Raw genomic sequence first — 18,405 nt, forward strand, 5'->3', positions numbered from 1 at the left:
CATTATTTGGGTGCTCTTCTCATAAAGCAATCCTGATTGTTAGTCGTGCCAACTATATCAAATCCACTGCACCGCTGAGAAGATGGAGTTTGACTGTTGTGTTATAGGTAGTATGACAGATGGAAGAGAGTCAGCAGCCTGAACGGGCGTTATATATCATCAAATTATGTGTCTGCTGTTTAATGTTGACCTCTCTCCCTCCTCTTCCCCCTGTCATTCATCCTTGTTCTCTTCTCTTTCAAGTGCGGTGCCGGAAGACCAATAGACAACAATTGATTTATTCATTTATATTTCTGATGAAGAAATAAATCAAACCGATGGGGTTGGGATGTGCACTATAATCGATCAGATGAAGAGGAGGAGGGTGTGACTGCTGTTGGCATGGAGATGCAATAGTACGTAAAGACCTGACATCTTATTCTTGAGGGTTTTTTTTTTTTAATAATAATTCGATTTACCATCCATGTGAGTGAGAGGAGTGTGAGGATATTCAAGTGCTTCTTCAGTGCACCTCTTTGATGAAGTGTACTTATATCATGTCGTGTATGTATGCGTTTGGCCGAAAGAGATCATTTGTGATGTTTATTATGGAGACACTGTTGGTTTTGTTCTATTTTATTTTTCAACGATAGACGATAGCAGTTGCAATAGATTAAACAGAGTATTAGTCGTTATTACGGTTTTGTAGAAATAAACTTGCAGGTTGCTTCCAGTTCTTTCCACATTTGAATGAATTCCGAAACCCACCTGATGGTTTTTGTGATGAACTGGGCTTTTCTTTGCCCACGAAAACTAATAACTGTGACATTTCCAATAATTTTAAGCTTGTTCAGGGGATTACAGTGATGTGGCAAAAAAAAAGAAGTGCAGCCATGTTCACTTCTCTTCATGTATACATACTCATGACCAGTGGGGCAGAGCCACACATTACCACTCATAGTCGCTCTTGTGCCGTTTTTAGTCTCTGAGCAGGATGCCTGGTTTGCTCTCTGCAGGTTTTTAAAGTCGACTTGTCCATTTACGTCAGTAACCTTCACAAGTATTGTGTGTAGAATCCACTGATGCATGGACTGTAAATAGTTTTAGCCTATGATAATGCTTTGTAGACTCTCCCCTCCATCATGTTACAATGTATTCAGTATCACTGGACATTAAAACTCAGATACAAGTCAGGTTTTTAAAGAAACTTGGATTTGGATAAATATGAAGCAGTGAAAGTAAATTTATTGTAAATTCCCAAATTATGAGTGGCTCTCAGATGCAGGATTTAAATTAGTGCCTTAGTGCGACAGATTGATAGATAAACGTAATTATCATTCAAATCCACACTGTCAGCAGTGCACATACAAACGAAATTGTTGCAATTGACACTGTATGAAAATGTGGATAAAAACTACAAATCAGCAGCGAAGTGCTGGTGCAAACTATAAAAAAAAAAGTACATTTGCAGTGGCGAATACAAGTCCTTCGAGCTCAGTGAAAGTGAGAAGAGGGTTATTGAGCTCACATTTTCCAGTTATTTACTGTAATTAGAAACCTATTGTGAGGGGTGAATGTGCATTTATATTCTATCACTTCAGTTTTTAGGGTGTGCTGACATTTATCAACCATGTTTCTTATTTGTGTCTGAACTTCTCTGTTCGCTCTGAAACATGTAAGCCGTCAGCGTCTGTTACCAGCTGATTTTTAAAACGATATAATAATTTGACAAACCAGGAAGCCTCAGTAGGTGCAGACTGTATTGGGGCGTCTCTCATTAATAATTGAACCCCAAAAACTCCTCAAGCCATTTCAATGCACAATCTGCCAGTTTACAGGGGGGCATATTGTGTAAGACAACACCTAAACCCAGGATTATTTCACTGTCCACTTTGGACAAAAAGGGAAAGTTGTTGTTTTGCTCTTTTGTTGCTGTGCTTCCAATAGAGATAGTGACTTTTTACCTAAATAGATTGAATATTTTGGTCTGTTTTTGTGGGAAGGGGTTTCCATGTGTGAGGAATTAAACTAATATAGGTTCTTTTTTAATATCACAGCCTGCAGAAAATGCATTTTTATTTGTTTGCACGTGCTCTTTTGTTAAACTGAGACAAGCGCAATCTTTCTTAAAACTAAAAATCAGGACGGTAACATTTGCCCAAATACTTTTACTCCCTGCATCATTACTTTCAGGTAACACAAGTGACATTATCAACAGAAGGGTGTAATTTTTACGTTTCATTTTTTTAGTACAACTCTGACATTATTAGTGACGAAACTTCCTGACTCAGTATTTTTTTAATACTCTAACTATATATAAATCTATATAAATCCGCCTTTTATCTGGAACAGGTCAATTTAACTTTGAGGGTTTGTTTTTAACCTTCCTGGTTCTGTTTTTATTTCTTTGTAAAGAAAAGTCTTGGCATTATGACTGTGGCTACCTTTTGTGTCTTGTATATAAAGTCTGTATAAATAAAGCCTTGTTGAGAAAGTCCCTGAGTGTTGAGTTCTATGTATGAAGATACTTATTAACAATCTAGCAATGAGCAGTTTGTTTAGAAGACCAGTCTAACTAAATTAAGGCTCAGGACCAGAGTAAAGACCAATATAAGATGAGAGAATAGTTAATGTTCTTAGCTTGAGTCTGGACTGGAGTCTGTTGAATACTATAGAAATATGAATAATAAACAACCTTCTGATTATGTATGCCATAAAATTTCATATAATACATACTCCAGTTATATTCTGGTAGAACTACGGTTGTGTCATGTTTACTGCATTCATCATTTCCTAAACCTTTACTAAATTAAAACAGCTTAGATGAGCTTAAGTATCAAGATGCCCAAAGCCACATCATTTGTGGACATGGAATTTGTTGGACTCATTTTCCCCCAATCTGAAAAGCAGTGCAAGAAAGTGATGCTGTGTAGAGTGGAACATTAATAAAGGTTCAGTCTGGAGTTCAGATAGCAGGCCTGTGTGAAATCGGTGTGAAACAGCGTCATCTGGTGGAGGAAGTGTAGTAAGATGTGAAAAACCAAGCTGGACTATGCACATTATCTTGAACTATAACGAGCCCATTCAGCCATCTCTGAACAAGTGTATACAGAGTGACTATAGGTATCAAACAGTTAAATTAAATGCTTTTAAAACCCTTTTAAGTCACTTTTTTAAAAAAAAAAAATCAAATTTCGGACATTGTTGGCCAAATCATGCTTTACTTATTTAGGCATTGCAGGTAAGTAGTGTATATGTGGTCTTGTGCAGAGGTAGGTCTTATGTAGGAATATGGTTATTACAGTGAGTTACGTTAATCTATATTTTGCCAAAAGATAGATGCAAGTATGAAGTAAAATGACACTATTATAGTTTTTTTTCCTAAGGATTTGTAACATTTGAAATGTGGACATTTAAAGCTTAACTAATTTTCATCACAAAAAGAAATTAAACAATGTATAAATAAAGTAAAATAAAATGTTTGTAGCAGTAAAGACCTCACAAATTCAGGTTTAAGACTATTTTGCAGACAGCCTGGTATACTGTCAGCTTTTCGTATTTGTTTAAGCATCCTAAAAACACAATACGTCTCCACTCTTGTTCACGATGGAAAGCATATTTTTTCCCCCTCTCTTTATTTCATGGCTGTACCACAATTTTTTTTGTTTATTAAACATTTTTGTCAGTTTAATCTGCAAGGCTGTGCATTGCTCACATTTCACTCATGGACTGTTCATTGATGTTTCTTAGCATGGTTTTAAAAATATGAAACAATAATTATTCATAAATAAATTAATTTCAGTTATCTGTGTAGTAAGATGACAAAAAATGTTTTTTCTTGTATGTTGCTGGTCAATAAAGAATATTTGTCAGTAGTGAGCACAGTTTTAAAGGCTTATAGCATTTTTGATGTTATAAACCTGTCCCATAAACATTCTTGAACAGAGGGAAATAAAGACAAAAGTATAAAACAGAGTTTTATTGACAAGTCAAAAAAAATGTTTCTTGAGGTGTGTAAGAAAATCTGCAAAAGCTGAAAAACTAAAACAAGAGCTGGGCCGTGGTGTCTTCACCTCTTCTTGAAGCCATACTTCTTTCGTTCATAAAACAGATCTGTTTTGGAGCTGCCCAAGTTCACAATCTTTGGACACCCATCTCGCTGTAATGGAAACAGAGAGGAGAAAAAAAGCCTGTTTAAAAAAAACTTTTCAAATCAGCCAGACAATTTGAGTATTCACAGCAGGGTTCAGTTTAAACTCTAAGTGCTGTTTATTTCCTCCAAGCTCACTAAATCATAGCTAGTAATGCAACATAACAAATATCTCACAGATTCGGCCTGGTTAACTGTGCTTAAGGACACTTACATCTTTCTCCTGGATGGTGCACTCTTTACAGTAGTAGGCATCAGATACTCCGGGCCCTCCGCAGATCACACAGCGTCCCTGATAGGAGCCGTAGTTACACTCATCACAGATGCGCACCAGTGTGCACGGCCTCACATAGGAATCACAGATGACACATTTTCCATCACCTGAGAGGAGCGGGGACAGGATGGATAAGGGAATTGATGGGGGAAGGCAAAAAAAATTGTGGATCCAATGTGAAAATATGAATAAATAAGAGAATGTAGTAGTAATGCATTATATAACACAGCATCTGTCATAACTATAGCAACTAAATAGACTTCGAAATAATGTTATCATTATAGTCTTGGGGAAATAACTGTCGTTCTGAGATATATATCAACCCTACCATAATGTCCTATTGCATAATTATTGATAAATTACTTTAAAAAAAATTAGTTATAAGGACAAATCCTCATTCAAACTATCCACAACTTCAGCCAGGAAACCATCATTTGTTTCCCAACTAAATTGTCCCCATGTTGTTTGATTAAATGCAGACCTAACGTTACTGTTACTGGTGCAAAAGAGAGGAAAAAAATGAACTAAGACTTGAACAATTACTTTAAGTTTAGAGGAAAACATATTACAGTTATACGATTCAATTAATAGAAGGAAACACTTACATTTCTCGCAAAGTCTCCCGATAGCTGAGGAATACAAACAAAACAGTCAGAGCCAGTCAGGCAAATCGCTTTGCTAAATTAAATAGCCAATTCCTTCCCCACATTTACAGCAAAACCCATTACTAAATACACTAAAGTAATATATTACGTGAAACTTTCACATTAGTTATTCTAGTGACATAGACTTTTCTATGCTAACACCATGGCTAACAAGCTTTCAATGAAATCCATGCTGTAACGGTTAGCATGGTAGCTAACGTTATATCGAGTTAAACCACAATAAAGGACACCCTGAAGCGGTAAATTAACAGTGTCAGATGACGTGTGAAATAAAATATGTTTTAACTTACCGACACCGGCTTGTTTTCTGCAAAAAATCAAATCTGGATGATGTTTAGCCATTGTTGGCTCACGTATGGCGAGCGCTGCTGTTCCGGTTCAACTTTAACCTTTGACCGGTTAACTTTGTATGATGAATCGCATTACCGCCACCTAGCGTTTCCACAGAGAAATAAAACAGAAGACGAGTTTCGGTGGTACCTTACCTTACTTCTTTTTTTTTTTTTAAACACCCAAAAATACATTATGATAGCGTATTTTTCAGTTGTGGCGGTGCGGAAATTATATCATTTTGTATAAAAAGTAAAAATAAAATAAAAATTGTTATCCTTTAAGCTTTATAAAAAACGTTATGTGTCAAAATTATTTCTTGCTTGAGAAAAATTTCAATTATATTTGACCAAATATGAAAAATAATACATGAGACCGATACTGGTAAATATAAATCCAAACTACATTCTATAAACAATCTGAATAAAAATCAAACTTTAAATATTTTGTCCTTACAAGACCTGCCATACCGCGGCCTACAAAAGTGTGACGTCACCACAGACGGACACATCTTTGTCAGTGAACAAAATGGCAACCTACTGTCTCACTGTCGCCCGGCTCCAGGTAAGAAACGAAAAATGGCTATTTTTTACCATATATACACACCAGTGAAGGATGCCACTTGCTTTCTTGTATTCAATTAATATATTGTTATGTCAGCCTGACATAATTGAAGCTGTAAGAGCGGTTGCTGAGGATAAATAAGCTGTGAAACGGTCACCGGCTCGGTGGCCAGGTCATCGTGTCCTGACTGCACTGAACGCATCCAGTGGGCAACAGCAAGTTTGGCACTGGTTTAAGTTTAAGTTCACTGTTTCTATTTACAAGTACTGGTTACCGATATCATAAGCCCTTAAATGACCATAGCTAGATTAGCTTTATAAATGGAGTTCGGTGTTTAATAGCAAGGTTAACCACAAGGTTAGAGCTCCCAACAGGCGCACAGGCGACCAGCGTGTAAAAGACAGAAAAGCTAATTGTTAGATTATAGCAAACATTACAGCAAATACAGTCTTGACCATTATTTTTTGGGTTTACTCAAGGGGAAAGTTATCCAGTCAGTCTGATTGTATGTGTCATATGTCTAATAACAGCAGTGTACTGCGAAGATTATTACAGGTAACATAATAATAACGGTCCACCAGGTGTTTAACCTCCTAATATCTGAACCTAATTGAGCTCTAATTGAGGTCTATTCAAGCTCACTTTGATGGCTGTATCTAGCTGGGTGATGTAGAAGAAAACGAGCAAATAACCCTAATAACTTCATCTAATATAGACAAATCAAACAATATCTTTAGGTTTGGAAAATCACATGTCTAGTGTATGACATTGGAGTGAATAATGGCAAGGATTTGCTGTCATTTTCAGCTGTCAATGTTGAGAAACTTGATCTGGTAAAAGCTCTGTAGTATTACTTTACTCAAAAATCTGTGCATCCCATCTCATAAAAATACCACATTAGGTTAACACTAGTCTGAGTGGGCGGAAGTTTGCTGCAGAGATCAGCCTCTCATTGGGCGGAACGAGCCACCCGCTGAAGTCCCGCCCTACCACCTCCGGTTGTGTAGCAGTTTTCAACCGTTTTCAACACGTCGTTTACTAACTTTTGCGGTGTTTGATCTTGCGGGGATGTAGCCATTTTTCTGTCATGGTTCGCGTCCTGTAGGCAATATTTTTGTGGGCGTGTTACACCAAAACCTGTTTCCCCCCGGCAATATTTTTGCAAGCGCACCGTTGCTGTGGCACCATAATTTTCTAATGTATGTATAAACTCTTGAACTAGCTCCTGAATTGATTGACAGCAACTCTTTGCCACTAGCTGCTTGACGTCAGAAAGTCAACAGATGGCCGGTTGTAGGCTCAGCTGCTTACGTTCTGTCTGTGAACGTCATCTAAACTTTAGCACACATTATCTGGTCACTGAAGGCCTTCAGTTGTTACTCTTCGTTCTTTTGTATGTCTCCTCTGATAAGTTAATTAGTTATGTATTTGGAGCAAGTCTACTGAACAGTCTGGCTCTTTTCTGGTACTGCCCTGCTTTACAATCAGTACATATTCAAACAGAGCTAAAATTAATGTGTGAGTAAGTTTATGGGTTTAAGTGCTCAGTTCAAGGGCACCTGAACAGTGGCTGAGACAGGAAGATTGTTTTGACTCTCTTCTTCTTGTTATCTCATCTAGTGTGAACACTATACAATGTAAATCCAGTTACACACACTATTTGATATGACATTTTAAAATTAAGCTTCTCAAATGTTTGAAAATTGGCAGGAAAGATGTTTGAATGTTTTAGGGAACTGGAGCTGGTGTGTGTTTCTATAGGCTGAGAATGTACTGGTATTTATGGTTGGCCTCATGAGGGGGTTGCATAGCGTTCACCTGGTATCACCCTGATATCTGACACTTGAGCCTGCACTGCAAAATAGAGTTGCATTCAGAAGCTAACTTCCCATTGTAATGGAAGTAATATTTCCATATTAATATGTTTTTAGGCACAATATTGTCAAATTCTGCTCTCAAAAAGAATACAATATAGTTTAAAAAAAATAATATTCCATGACTGAGCACTTGTTTATTTTGTTATTTTTATTGTGGGAAACAGTGCTGAAGTTAAGTTTATGTTTGGTTTTGTCCGCAGCTCTGTGATTATGCTCATACTTGTGTTTCTGTTGTCGTTTCCAGCTGGCTCTGGGCCATGGTGCACGGCGCCTGCATGTATCAGCAGCTTACAGAGCCAAGGCCAACGTGTCTATGAGCCGCTTTGAGCCCACTTCCTACATCAACTATGAGAAGCTCCAATCCAACGTGGACATTGTGCAAAAAAGGTCAGCACTGTTTCTTCCAAACACTCCCTTATCTGTGTGATTGTTTGATCTCTAGTGTTTGTTTGTCCTTAAGCACAGTTTCTCTATATCTTCCCTCTTTTTTTCCAGCTACTTTTTATTGGTTGTATTTATATTCCTGCTGAAATGTCTTCTCATGTTTCAACATCCTGCTAAGATTAAAATGTCTAATTTTTCTGTCCAGACTCAACCGGCCACTCACCCTGTCAGAGAAGATTGTGTACGGCCACCTCGATGACGCCCACAACCAGGAGATCGACCGCGGCCGCACTTACCTGCGGCTGCGTCCCGACCGCGTGGCCATGCAGGACGCCACAGCCCAGATGGCAATGCTCCAGTTCATCAGCAGCGGCCTGCCGAAGGTGGCCGTGCCCTCCACTATCCACTGTGACCACCTGATCGAGGCCCAGACTGGAGGAGTTAAGGATCTGGCCAGAGCAAAGGTACGGGATTTTTATTTGTGTATGGTAATTATACTAATGTTTTAAAAGTAATGGCTTGTTAATATGCGTTGTCATCATGTTTCACCTCATAGGAAATCAACCAGGAGGTCTACAACTTCCTGGCTAGCGCTGGGGCAAAGTATGGAGTTGGCTTCTGGAAACCAGGCTCTGGAATCATCCATCAGGTATAACTTTGACTGAAGTTTGACTGCAGTGCCTGGAAATTATCATTTTAGTACGCTAACGTTCAGATTTCATACACAAACAGATCATCCTAGAGAACTACGCCTACCCAGGAGTGATGCTGATTGGCACAGATTCCCACACGCCAAACGGTGGTGGGCTTGGTGCCATCTGCATCGGTGTTGGAGGAGCAGACGCTGTAGATGTCATGGCAGGAATCGCCTGGGAGCTAAAGTGCCCCAAGGTTAGCAGAATACAATATTTTAACTTTTGTTTCCTGTCACCCATATCAAAAATATTTTATATTTTTATTCTCCACAGCAACAGTAGTTGTATTTCTTTCCACCTCTGAACTTCCTTACCACAACTAACTCAACGATCTCTTCCTCAAAGGTGATTGGTGTGAAGTTGACCGGTAGTCTCTCAGGCTGGACGTCTCCTAAGGATGTCATCTTGAAGGTGGCTGGCATCCTGACAGTGAAGGGAGGCACTGGAGCCATCGTAGAATACCATGGGCCAGGAGTTGACTCCATTTCCTGTACTGGTCAGTTAAAAAAAAAAAAAAGCTTTTTCAACCTGACATCATTACACTTTAATATTTTTTGATTTTGCTTCTAGCTATTTGGTACACAATATTCATTCGGTTTTACTGTGCGCAGGAATGGCCACCATTTGCAACATGGGAGCTGAGATTGGAGCCACGACCTCAGTGTTCCCTTACAACCACCGCATGAGGACCTACCTGGAGAAGACTGGACGTGGAAGTATGTTTAGGGCTTTGGTCAAACATTTTTTAAATTTTTAGTTTTATCACTTTGCATCGCGACTGAGTCAAGGGAAGACAAAACAATGATACAATCCATGGACAATACATTTGTCAAGGTTGTGAGTGTTGGCCAGGATCACTGTTGCCTCTCATCTCCTTCTGTCACTCTTGATCATGTGTATCATCTGTTCTATGTCACAGAAATATTCAGGAGAAGTCCCAGAAAAGAGTAAAATTAAAGATTGTTGCATTAGATTTGGACATATAATCTATGACACCTCCTATCAGATGAGTAAAAAAGAAGTAGATAATCAGGATTACAAGCAGAATAGCAGAAAAGTCTTGTCAGTGTGTCTCAACACTCATCCTCTTGTTTCTTCCCAGAGATCGCTGCCCTGGCTGATGAATACTCAGACTTGTTGGTACCAGATGAAGGCTGCGAGTATGACGAGCTCATCGAGCTCAATCTGGACGAGGTTTGTCTTTTTTCTTTTCTTTTTTTTAAAAATGAATTTACAATGTCTCTGGCCTCATGTGTAGGTGTAGATTTTTAGGAGGGACACAGTGAACATGTCCCCCTCATTATTTAGAACATGTGCATATGTAACCTGGTTAGACCATCCTGATGACATGAGCTCAACGTTGTGTGTAACTCTCTGTATCAGTCTGGACTCGATGACTCGTAGTTGATTATGTAAAATGCAGACCACAGCCTGCAGAACAGTAATGGTGGCTCTCAAAGCAACAAGCACTAAGTCTAACATTGGTAGACTAAACAAAGCAGTAAGTGGTGTTATTGCAGAAACAGAGTCAATAACAACAATTAACAAGAACAAAAGTATACACTCGTGGAGTTTCTTGGAGGAAAAGGCGTTTCTGCGATTCTTCTGACTAGATTTGGCAAAAGCTTGATTTATAAACTGGCTCTGTTGACGATGAAGAAGATGTTCCACAGTGTTTTGTTGCGCTGATTGGCCCACTGAAAATGTTTGGGGCGGCACAGAGTTCAAACTGATACAGAAAACGAAACAGAATCTTGAATTCATGTCATCAGGATGTGTCCTACCAGGCTACAGCATTTGTCACCCCTCCCAATATATCATGAAACAAGCAGAGGGCTTTTATTCTAAACATTCAAGACATTTATCCCATAAATTAATGCAAAAAAGGCACAAATTGGTGCAATAATATTCACCATAATGCAGGGAAGTAATTATTTTTTTTTTAATATGACTCCTGAGTGTCTGTTACCAGTGCTGGAAGACTGATATATCTCAGAATATTTCTATACATCTTTAGATACATATCTTGCCATTACAATTAAGCACGACTTTCGTAAATTGCTGCAAAATATATGCAGAAGTGGTTAACGTCACAGCTTAGATTGCTTACGATAATTATTTTTATTTAGAATAACTGACTTCTGTGTTGTTTCTTTCTCTAGCTGAAGCCCCACATCAACGGACCCTTCACCCCTGACCTGGCTCACCCAGTGTCTGAAGTAGGCACTGTTGCTGAGAAGAACGGCTGGCCATTAGAGGTTAAAGTTGGTAAGAACCGACCCGAGATCAACAGGCTGCACAGCTTTGGTCATACTCCTGCTATTTACCTCAGTACAATTTTAGAACGTCTGTCTCCTTTCCCCTCCAGGTCTGATCGGCAGCTGCACCAACTCCAGCTATGAGGACATGGGCCGTGCCGCCTCTGTGGCAAAGCAGGCTTTGGATAAAGGCCTGAAGTGCAAGGCTCAGTTCACAGTCACCCCCGGCTCAGAGCAGATTCGCGCCACCATCGAAAGAGATGGATATGTGAGTGTTGGTGCACAAAGAAAGTTGGAGTTGCGCCTCCCTTTTTGGGTGTTGTGATGAAAGCTCAGATGTGTTTGTGTCTTTTAGTCAAAGATCCTTGGTGATGTTGGAGGCGTGGTCCTGGCCAACGCATGTGGACCCTGCATTGGACAATGGGACAGGTAGGTGTTTGGGCCATGACGGACAGTTACGAAATACCTCAATTTGACTTGTGCTTTTTTAAAATGAATATATATTGTGTGTGTGTTTTGCATTCAGGAAGGATATTAAAAAGGGAGACAAGAACACGATCGTCACGTCCTTCAACAGAAACTTCACTGCCAGGAATGATGCTAACCCTGCAACACACGCCTTTGTTACCTCCCCTGAGGTAAACTCACACTAAGCCCACACTACGAGATGCAAAAACTTAAACTTTGAAGCTTAACCACCTTGTCCTCTTCCTCAGATTGTCACTGCCCTCGCAATCGCCGGCACATTAAATTTCAACCCAGAGACAGATTTCCTCACAGCCCCTAACGGTGAGAAGTTCAAGCTGGAACCTCCCAACGGAGATGAACTGCCTTCCAAGGACTTTGACCCGGGCCAGGACACCTACCAGCACCCACCTCCTGACGGCTCCAGTCTCAAGGTGGACGTCAGCCCTGAGAGCAACCGGCTACAGCTGCTGGAGCCCTTCGACAAATGGAGCGGAAAGGATCTGGAGGACATGAAAGTTCTCATCAAGGTCAGGTCTCTCGAAACGGCATCCTCACCTATAGCAGTTTGTCTCTATAAAAGTTGTCACTGCAGCTGTGTTGAGAATTGTTTTGAACTCTCTGCTTGCTATTTCCACAGGTGAAGGGCAAATGCACCACAGACCACATCAGCGCTGCTGGACCTTGGCTGAAGTTCCGCGGCCACCTGGATAACATCTCCAACAACATGCTGATCGGCGCAGTCAACAGCGAGAATGATGCCATCAACAAGATCAAGAACCTTCTGACAGGGGAGTACGGAGGAGTCCCTGATGTGGCCCGTCACTACAAGGTGAGGACTGCAGAGGGGAAAGAGTACAGGTGCTAGATTATTGGGCCAAAGCTGCTCTTTGGCAGCACACCACTACTTTCCTCAAGTAGTTTGTCCTTCAGCATGGTATTGATTTTAAATTTGGAAGTGGGCCTCCATCAAATGATCCACGGCTCTTGTTTATGTCATTGGCAACACTACACCTATGCATATGTCTAGTGTTGCGTGGTGATACTAACAGGTGAATGACACTGTAAACATGAAACACCTACATCACAGGTGTCTAAAGCAGGACTCCCAATTCACCCCTTGTATCAAGTATAAATCCGGCTTGACACTCTTTCCGTTGTGTTGTGTGTAGGCAAACGGTGTGTCCTGGGTTGTGGTTGGAGATGACAACTACGGTGAGGGCTCCAGCAGAGAGCATGCTGCACTGGAGCCCAGGCATCTGGGAGGAAGAGCCATCATCGTCAAGAGCTTCGCCAGAATTCACGGTACTGCAAAATAACTGTTAAGAGATGGGTGTACCTGAAGCGAGGACTGTGTGCTATCTTAACACTTCACTATTGATTCTGTCAATTAACAAACGTCTCCCTCCTGTCCTCAGAAACTAACTTGAAGAAGCAGGGTTTGCTGCCACTGACCTTCAGCAACCCATCAGACTATGACAAGATCCGCCCCGATGACAAGATCTCCATCAAGGGACTCAAAACCTTTGCTCCAGGAAAGGTAACAAGGCATTACAGATGAAAAATGGCTTGCGTGTGGTAACTGTTTTGTAGCTTTCGGTGGACGTTTTCAGACTGGAGGAACTTTTTCATAGCTAATGAAAAGCGTCTGAACCTCATCTCTTCCTCTCGCCCTCCCCAGCCTCTCAGTGCAGTCGTGAAGCACAGCGACGGCAGTGAGGAGACCCTGGAACTGAACCACAGCTTTAACGAGACACAAATCGAATGGTTCCAGGCAGGCTCAGCCCTCAACAGGATGAAGGAGCTGCAGTGAGGAAGAGGGAGCAAGGAACAAACGTGGAGGAGGAGAAGGAGGAGGAGGATTTTCAGGGGGAAAACAGGGTGGTGAGGATTGTGTGGACGATGGGGGATGAAGAATGTACATCCTGTCGATGATTGTTCCATCATCTGCATTTTGCACACAGCCTGGACTGGAGAAGTGTGTCGGGATACCTCGAAGAGTTAAATGTTTATTAGTTCAGACTGTGTGCCGAGCAAATGTTGATGATGGAACAATAGCAACTTGTCTGCAGTCAGATATCTTAAACCTTCATTTGTCAGTGCATAGTGTTACTGAAGGTCCTGTAAGCTGCTGTTTCAAAGTCAAACAAGATAACCGGTTAAAAATCAAAGTGTGGTATAAAAACAAAGCTTCAACACACACACAAACACACACACTAAGCTTCGACTCAAGCAGTGACATAGCACCCTGCCAGCTGATGCACCACCAGTGTTTTTGCAGCTGTTCAAACAGCTCTGTCGAGCGTGGAAGCCACTTCACACTGGAGCTCAGCCAGCTGATCGCACACTTGCTTGAGGATTGTGTTGCACACTGCATGGCAATTATCAGCGTTAGTCAACCATTGTCATTCAACCTGCCCCCGGTGTTATTTACACTCCACCTTGAACTAAACACTGCGGTTGGCTGCATCGCTGGGTCCATTTGTTGTTTGGTGTAGTTACAGTTGCAATGACCACATGGATCTAAAAGAAACATGCAGGCACACACTTCCATTCATTTATTTTCTCACATACTTGCAGTCTGCCCCCTAGTAGCCACGAGGAGATACTGTAGTGTCCACAAGGCACAGCAGCTCGCTCATTTTAATGAAATGACATTTTTGAAAGCAGCACCTAGTTGCTTTTTTCTAGGGATTGTTGAAAGGCATTCTGGGAAGCATAGGAAATCACTTAAGTGCATGGGGCAGTTTAAGAGCAAGCAGATTCAACAAAGTGAGTTAAGCTAAGGGAGCGTAACTGGAACATCACAGATATCCATGTCTTTTAGCAAAGTATGTTTTTATCCATTACATTACACGTTGTCAGTGTTACAAAAGGTTACAGAGAACCACTACAGACATTTCCTCACATACAGAAAGACTTATATGCTTCAATACTGTGTAAAAATACAGTAAAAACACCTCTTCTTTTTCCTTGACACCATCACTACCACCATCTCTAAACTGCCCCCAATCAGTCCCTAACCTCTTCACAAGGTCAAACACATATGTTTTTTCCACTTGTTTATTTATTTATAATTTTTCCCGCAAAAGGTCGCTTTTCCATCAACTTCTGCACGCACGGGGTAAACTTGGATTTGTGTCCTTTTTCCTCTCTGTGTTCTCAGCGCCCTTTTTTGTAGGGTAACGACACTTTGTGTTACTTTTACCTCAACCAAAATAAAGCTGTGTTGAATTAAAGGAAAGTAACAGCACAGTCAGTTTTGGTTATGGTTAAGAAAACTGACTGCAAATCACCACTTGCTGTAATTAAGTAATGTAGCTACTCATAAGAAAACTCCAGATGACTGTGTCGGCAGTTATAATCAAGCAAAACCTCAACATGGGGATCATTTCATCAGATCAGAAACAAGTGATTTTGTCTTCATGCCCACCTTTACATCCTGGTCCCTGCAAAGTAAATGCATCAAGGTTAATTAGATGAAGGCGTAAACCACTCTCTTCCTCTAACTGACGCCAGTGAAGTGTCCAGTTTCATGTACATTTAAGTGTTGGTGTAATTTTTCTCCCAGATTATCTTTTCTGTATTACAGAAATGCCAATGGGTTGTAAAATAAAAAAATCACAGATCTCATTTATTTACAATGGCTCCAGTGATGTGACTACAGAGTGTTTGGGGTTTAGGTATTGGTACCTGGAGAGGTGTACAGTGTCAAAATCAAATTTAATCATTCACAATGTTGGTAAGACACACATTAACAATGCAATACAAGTAAGAAATTTTTGGAGGAAGAGTTAGATTCAAGAATGAAATGTTAATCTTCTCTGTGAATCTATTAGATCCTGTTTGAGTGACAGGTTTTTGGCAGCTCATACATGTCTGCACGTCAGACTTCACACATCCAGAATATAGTTAAAAAACAGAATAATTAAGGTACTTTGCTTCTACAGAGGAGGACATTTGCATTTGACGTTCTAATTCCTTAAAATCCTGTATAAAGAGAATCAGCATCAATGCTGTTTTTGATCTTTTTCTTTGTAGTTTGACTTGTCAAGAGTCAGGCCTTGATTTGCTTTGAATATAGCCCACAACTGGGACATATCTGTCAAAATGTAAGGCCTGACAAAGCACAGGCTGAATACATAAAACAGTGCATGTGTGTGCAAATGCAGCATACAAATGCCCAGGCCCTGCTTCTGATGGCACTGCTCCTGCTGATCAGCTAAGATGTAGGATAAGTTGGACAGGAAGCCCGTCTATTAGCTGCATATCTCCACACATGCCTCAATGGTCCAAAGTGGTCGTGTAAGAATGTTGTCATCCCAATATAATAAGACAGTTGTCTCCTCTTTTTATCCAGTCTGAAGAAAAAAATGTCTGGAGCTCTTTCAGACAAAGTGGTCATTCTGAAATGTTCCAGACACTATTTACAGGGCGGAGCTTCTTCAGTGTCCACGCTGCATAACAACAATACTAGCAACATAACAAATATGCAATAACAGAGCAGTAACAAATCCTCCAGACATGTTTAAGCCAGGTATTAAAAAATAAAAAATCATAAGTTGTGTCTGATATTATTTTTTGTTTTTGCAAAAAAAGGTTAAATGTCATGGTTAAAGTGCCTTGCTCAAGATTCAAAAAATGTTATTGTCCCTGAGGGAAAATTTGCCTTACAGACTAGTCCAACACAAATACATAAAATGCAATACAAACAACACAGCACAAGATCCGTATCTCCTACACTGATGTTGTAAATCATGGGAAAAAGACACAATGACATGACATCCGGGGTTATAATCTGTTTAAAAAACAACTGGCCCAACAGATGGAAAAATCTGTATTAGTGCTACCTTGGGGAGACTAAACTCACTGATGGAAGCATCTGGAACTCAACGTGTAAAGAATAACGATGGTCCAAAGCAGTCTGTGCTTGAGGTTACCCTCACTTTATACAAGTGCCAAAGGTCATTTAGGGTAGTACTGGTAATTTTATGGCATGGCTTGACAAATTTTTCCAGTTTGTACCTCTTTTCAAGACTGAAACTGCCAAAGCAGCAAATCATATAAAAAGAAAGGGCAGACTCAATAAAAGAATAATAAAACATTTTTATTGAGAGCATCCTGGTTGCATTAGTGAAGTGAATTACATCCATAATTCACTCTCTAGTACAAAAAATGTGAGAAACGGAAACAGACTCAGTGGTCACTTTATTAGGTACATCTGTGCAATCCAGTGCAATCTAATACAACTCTTATGCCATAAAGTCTGCTTTTATTATGCACATAATATTCACTTTTCTTTAGACCCTCACAGGGGATAAGGAAAAACTTCCCCCAAAAAACCCTTTAATGGGGAAAAAATGGTAGAAACCTCAGGAAGAGCAACTGAGGACCACACAAGTTACTGGTGTTTTGTGCTGGACTGTTATATTGTGGAGTGTTTCTAACATTCTGACCCCATGTATGTAAATGATGTAAAGGACAAAAAATAGAAACATCACTTAAGTAATGAAAATAAGAATTAATTTACATATTTCCTACATTGTCTGCAAAAACACAATATTCTAAACTTTGAAAAGTCAGAATATGTGTATTAAATTGCAATGGCTTGTATAGGTGTACCTAAAAGTGGCCAGCTAGTATATTTAGTAGGGATGCACAATATTGGATTTTTTTTGCTGATATCCGATATGCCGATATGTAACAACTCATTTGATCAATAATCAGTACTGATATTTATATATCCACTTTTTCGCCTATCTAATTTTCGTGATCATCAAGTCTCTTCTGTAGTAGAATTAACATCATATTATGCATGCATACCCATACTCGTATGATGGCCCACCAACAGATGGAGACATGAAAAAGAATGCTTTAAAAATGCATGTAATATTAATTCATCATGCAAATTAAGAAAAAGCATGTTGGCCAATTCTAATAGTTCATTTTAAAGCCAATATCGGCCAACACTGATGACTTGCTGATATTATCGTACATCCCTAATATTTAATATTTTATTTTTTGTTTGTTTGGAGTGCTCAGGGAACATGTCCTCTTCAAAATTTAGAACATATGCATTAAAATAAATACAGTACAATGCAACAAAAGCATGAAAGTAGCAGAGGATTTTTATTTTGACAAAATTAAAGTCCTTTTTACCATAAATTGATGCAAAAAAAAAAAAATTGTTCAACATTTTCTGGGGGACTTCTAGCCCTCCCATTTGAAGTGTCTTTCCCAATGCTGAAACGAACCCTACGCCCTTGGATGCGATTCAGAAAGTCTTTTAGAGAGCTCAATAAATGATGTCATCAGAGACGTCACGGCAGGAAGTGGTCCATTGAAAGTGAACGGGAGAGGAGAGTTTGTGGGGAAAGGATGGATGGATGCCAGCACACACAGCCTGTGATACAATGAATACATCTCGTCTAAATAAAAAAATAAATAAAAAAAATACAGTCTATAGTGTAGGCCTACTACTAATAGTAATAGTAATAATAATAGCCTACTACTACTACTACTACTAATAATAATAATAATAATTATTATTATTATTGTAGGCTGATAATTATAGAAATAACACAAGTAAGTAAAAATTGGTTGGTTTAAAAAGGAAAAAACAAAAATGTCAGTACTTGCAGTATAATTAGATTTGACTTTGAGTTTTATTTTAAAGGCATACATAGCCAGAACTTCACAAACAAACCTGTGTGTGTAAATCCCCAAAAAAGTCCATTCAACATGCACTTTAATCTCACTAGTGT

General features: G+C 39.7%; 3 protein-coding genes across 6 annotated transcripts in view; 2 read left to right on the forward strand and 1 right to left on the reverse strand.

Moving 5' to 3' along the window:
• The window catches only part of tefa (TEF transcription factor, PAR bZIP family member a), a 13,924-nt gene extending 11,448 nt beyond the window's left edge, over positions 1-2,476 (forward strand). For all 3 annotated transcript variants that reach the window (XM_078163219.1, XM_033611965.2, XM_033611964.2), the window contains one exon: positions 244-2,476. In XM_078163219.1, coding sequence (XP_078019345.1) covers positions 244-265 — 22 coding nt within the window. In that variant the 3' untranslated portion in view covers positions 266-2,476. The remainder of the gene's footprint in view (positions 1-243) is intronic.
• Positions 2,477-3,943: 1,467 nt separating this feature from the next.
• On the reverse strand, positions 3,944-5,478 carry phf5a (PHD finger protein 5A). Its single transcript, XM_033612141.1, has 4 exons — positions 5,359-5,478; positions 5,009-5,032; positions 4,344-4,510; positions 3,944-4,138 (listed from the first exon to the last, which is right to left on the reverse strand). Exons 1-4 carry the CDS (start codon positions 5,408-5,410, stop codon positions 4,049-4,051), a joined length of 333 nt encoding a protein of 110 aa, XP_033468032.1. The 5' UTR covers positions 5,411-5,478; the 3' UTR covers positions 3,944-4,048.
• Positions 5,479-5,876: 398 nt separating this feature from the next.
• aco2 (aconitase 2, mitochondrial) lies at positions 5,877-15,278 on the forward strand. Of its 2 annotated transcripts, none has more exons than XM_033611682.2 (17): positions 5,877-5,962; positions 8,084-8,226; positions 8,429-8,687; positions 8,780-8,872; positions 8,956-9,114; positions 9,264-9,414; positions 9,530-9,634; positions 10,021-10,112; positions 11,081-11,186; positions 11,287-11,444; positions 11,532-11,605; positions 11,703-11,814; positions 11,893-12,171; positions 12,282-12,473; positions 12,814-12,946; positions 13,060-13,181; positions 13,323-15,278. In XM_033611682.2, exons 1-17 carry the CDS (start codon positions 5,927-5,929, stop codon positions 13,452-13,454), a joined length of 2,346 nt encoding a protein of 781 aa, XP_033467573.1. In that variant the 5' UTR covers positions 5,877-5,926; the 3' UTR covers positions 13,455-15,278. The 2 variants fall into 2 exon arrangements, with proteins under 2 accessions (XP_033467573.1, XP_078019259.1); XM_078163133.1 differs by lacking the exon at positions 5,877-5,962 and adding an exon at positions 7,049-7,161.
• The last annotated feature ends 3,127 nt before the right edge of the window (positions 15,279-18,405 follow it).

Source organism: Epinephelus lanceolatus, chromosome 21, assembly GCF_041903045.1.
Source record: "Epinephelus lanceolatus isolate andai-2023 chromosome 21, ASM4190304v1, whole genome shotgun sequence".
Classification (NCBI taxonomy): domain Eukaryota; kingdom Metazoa; phylum Chordata; class Actinopteri; order Perciformes; family Serranidae; genus Epinephelus; species Epinephelus lanceolatus.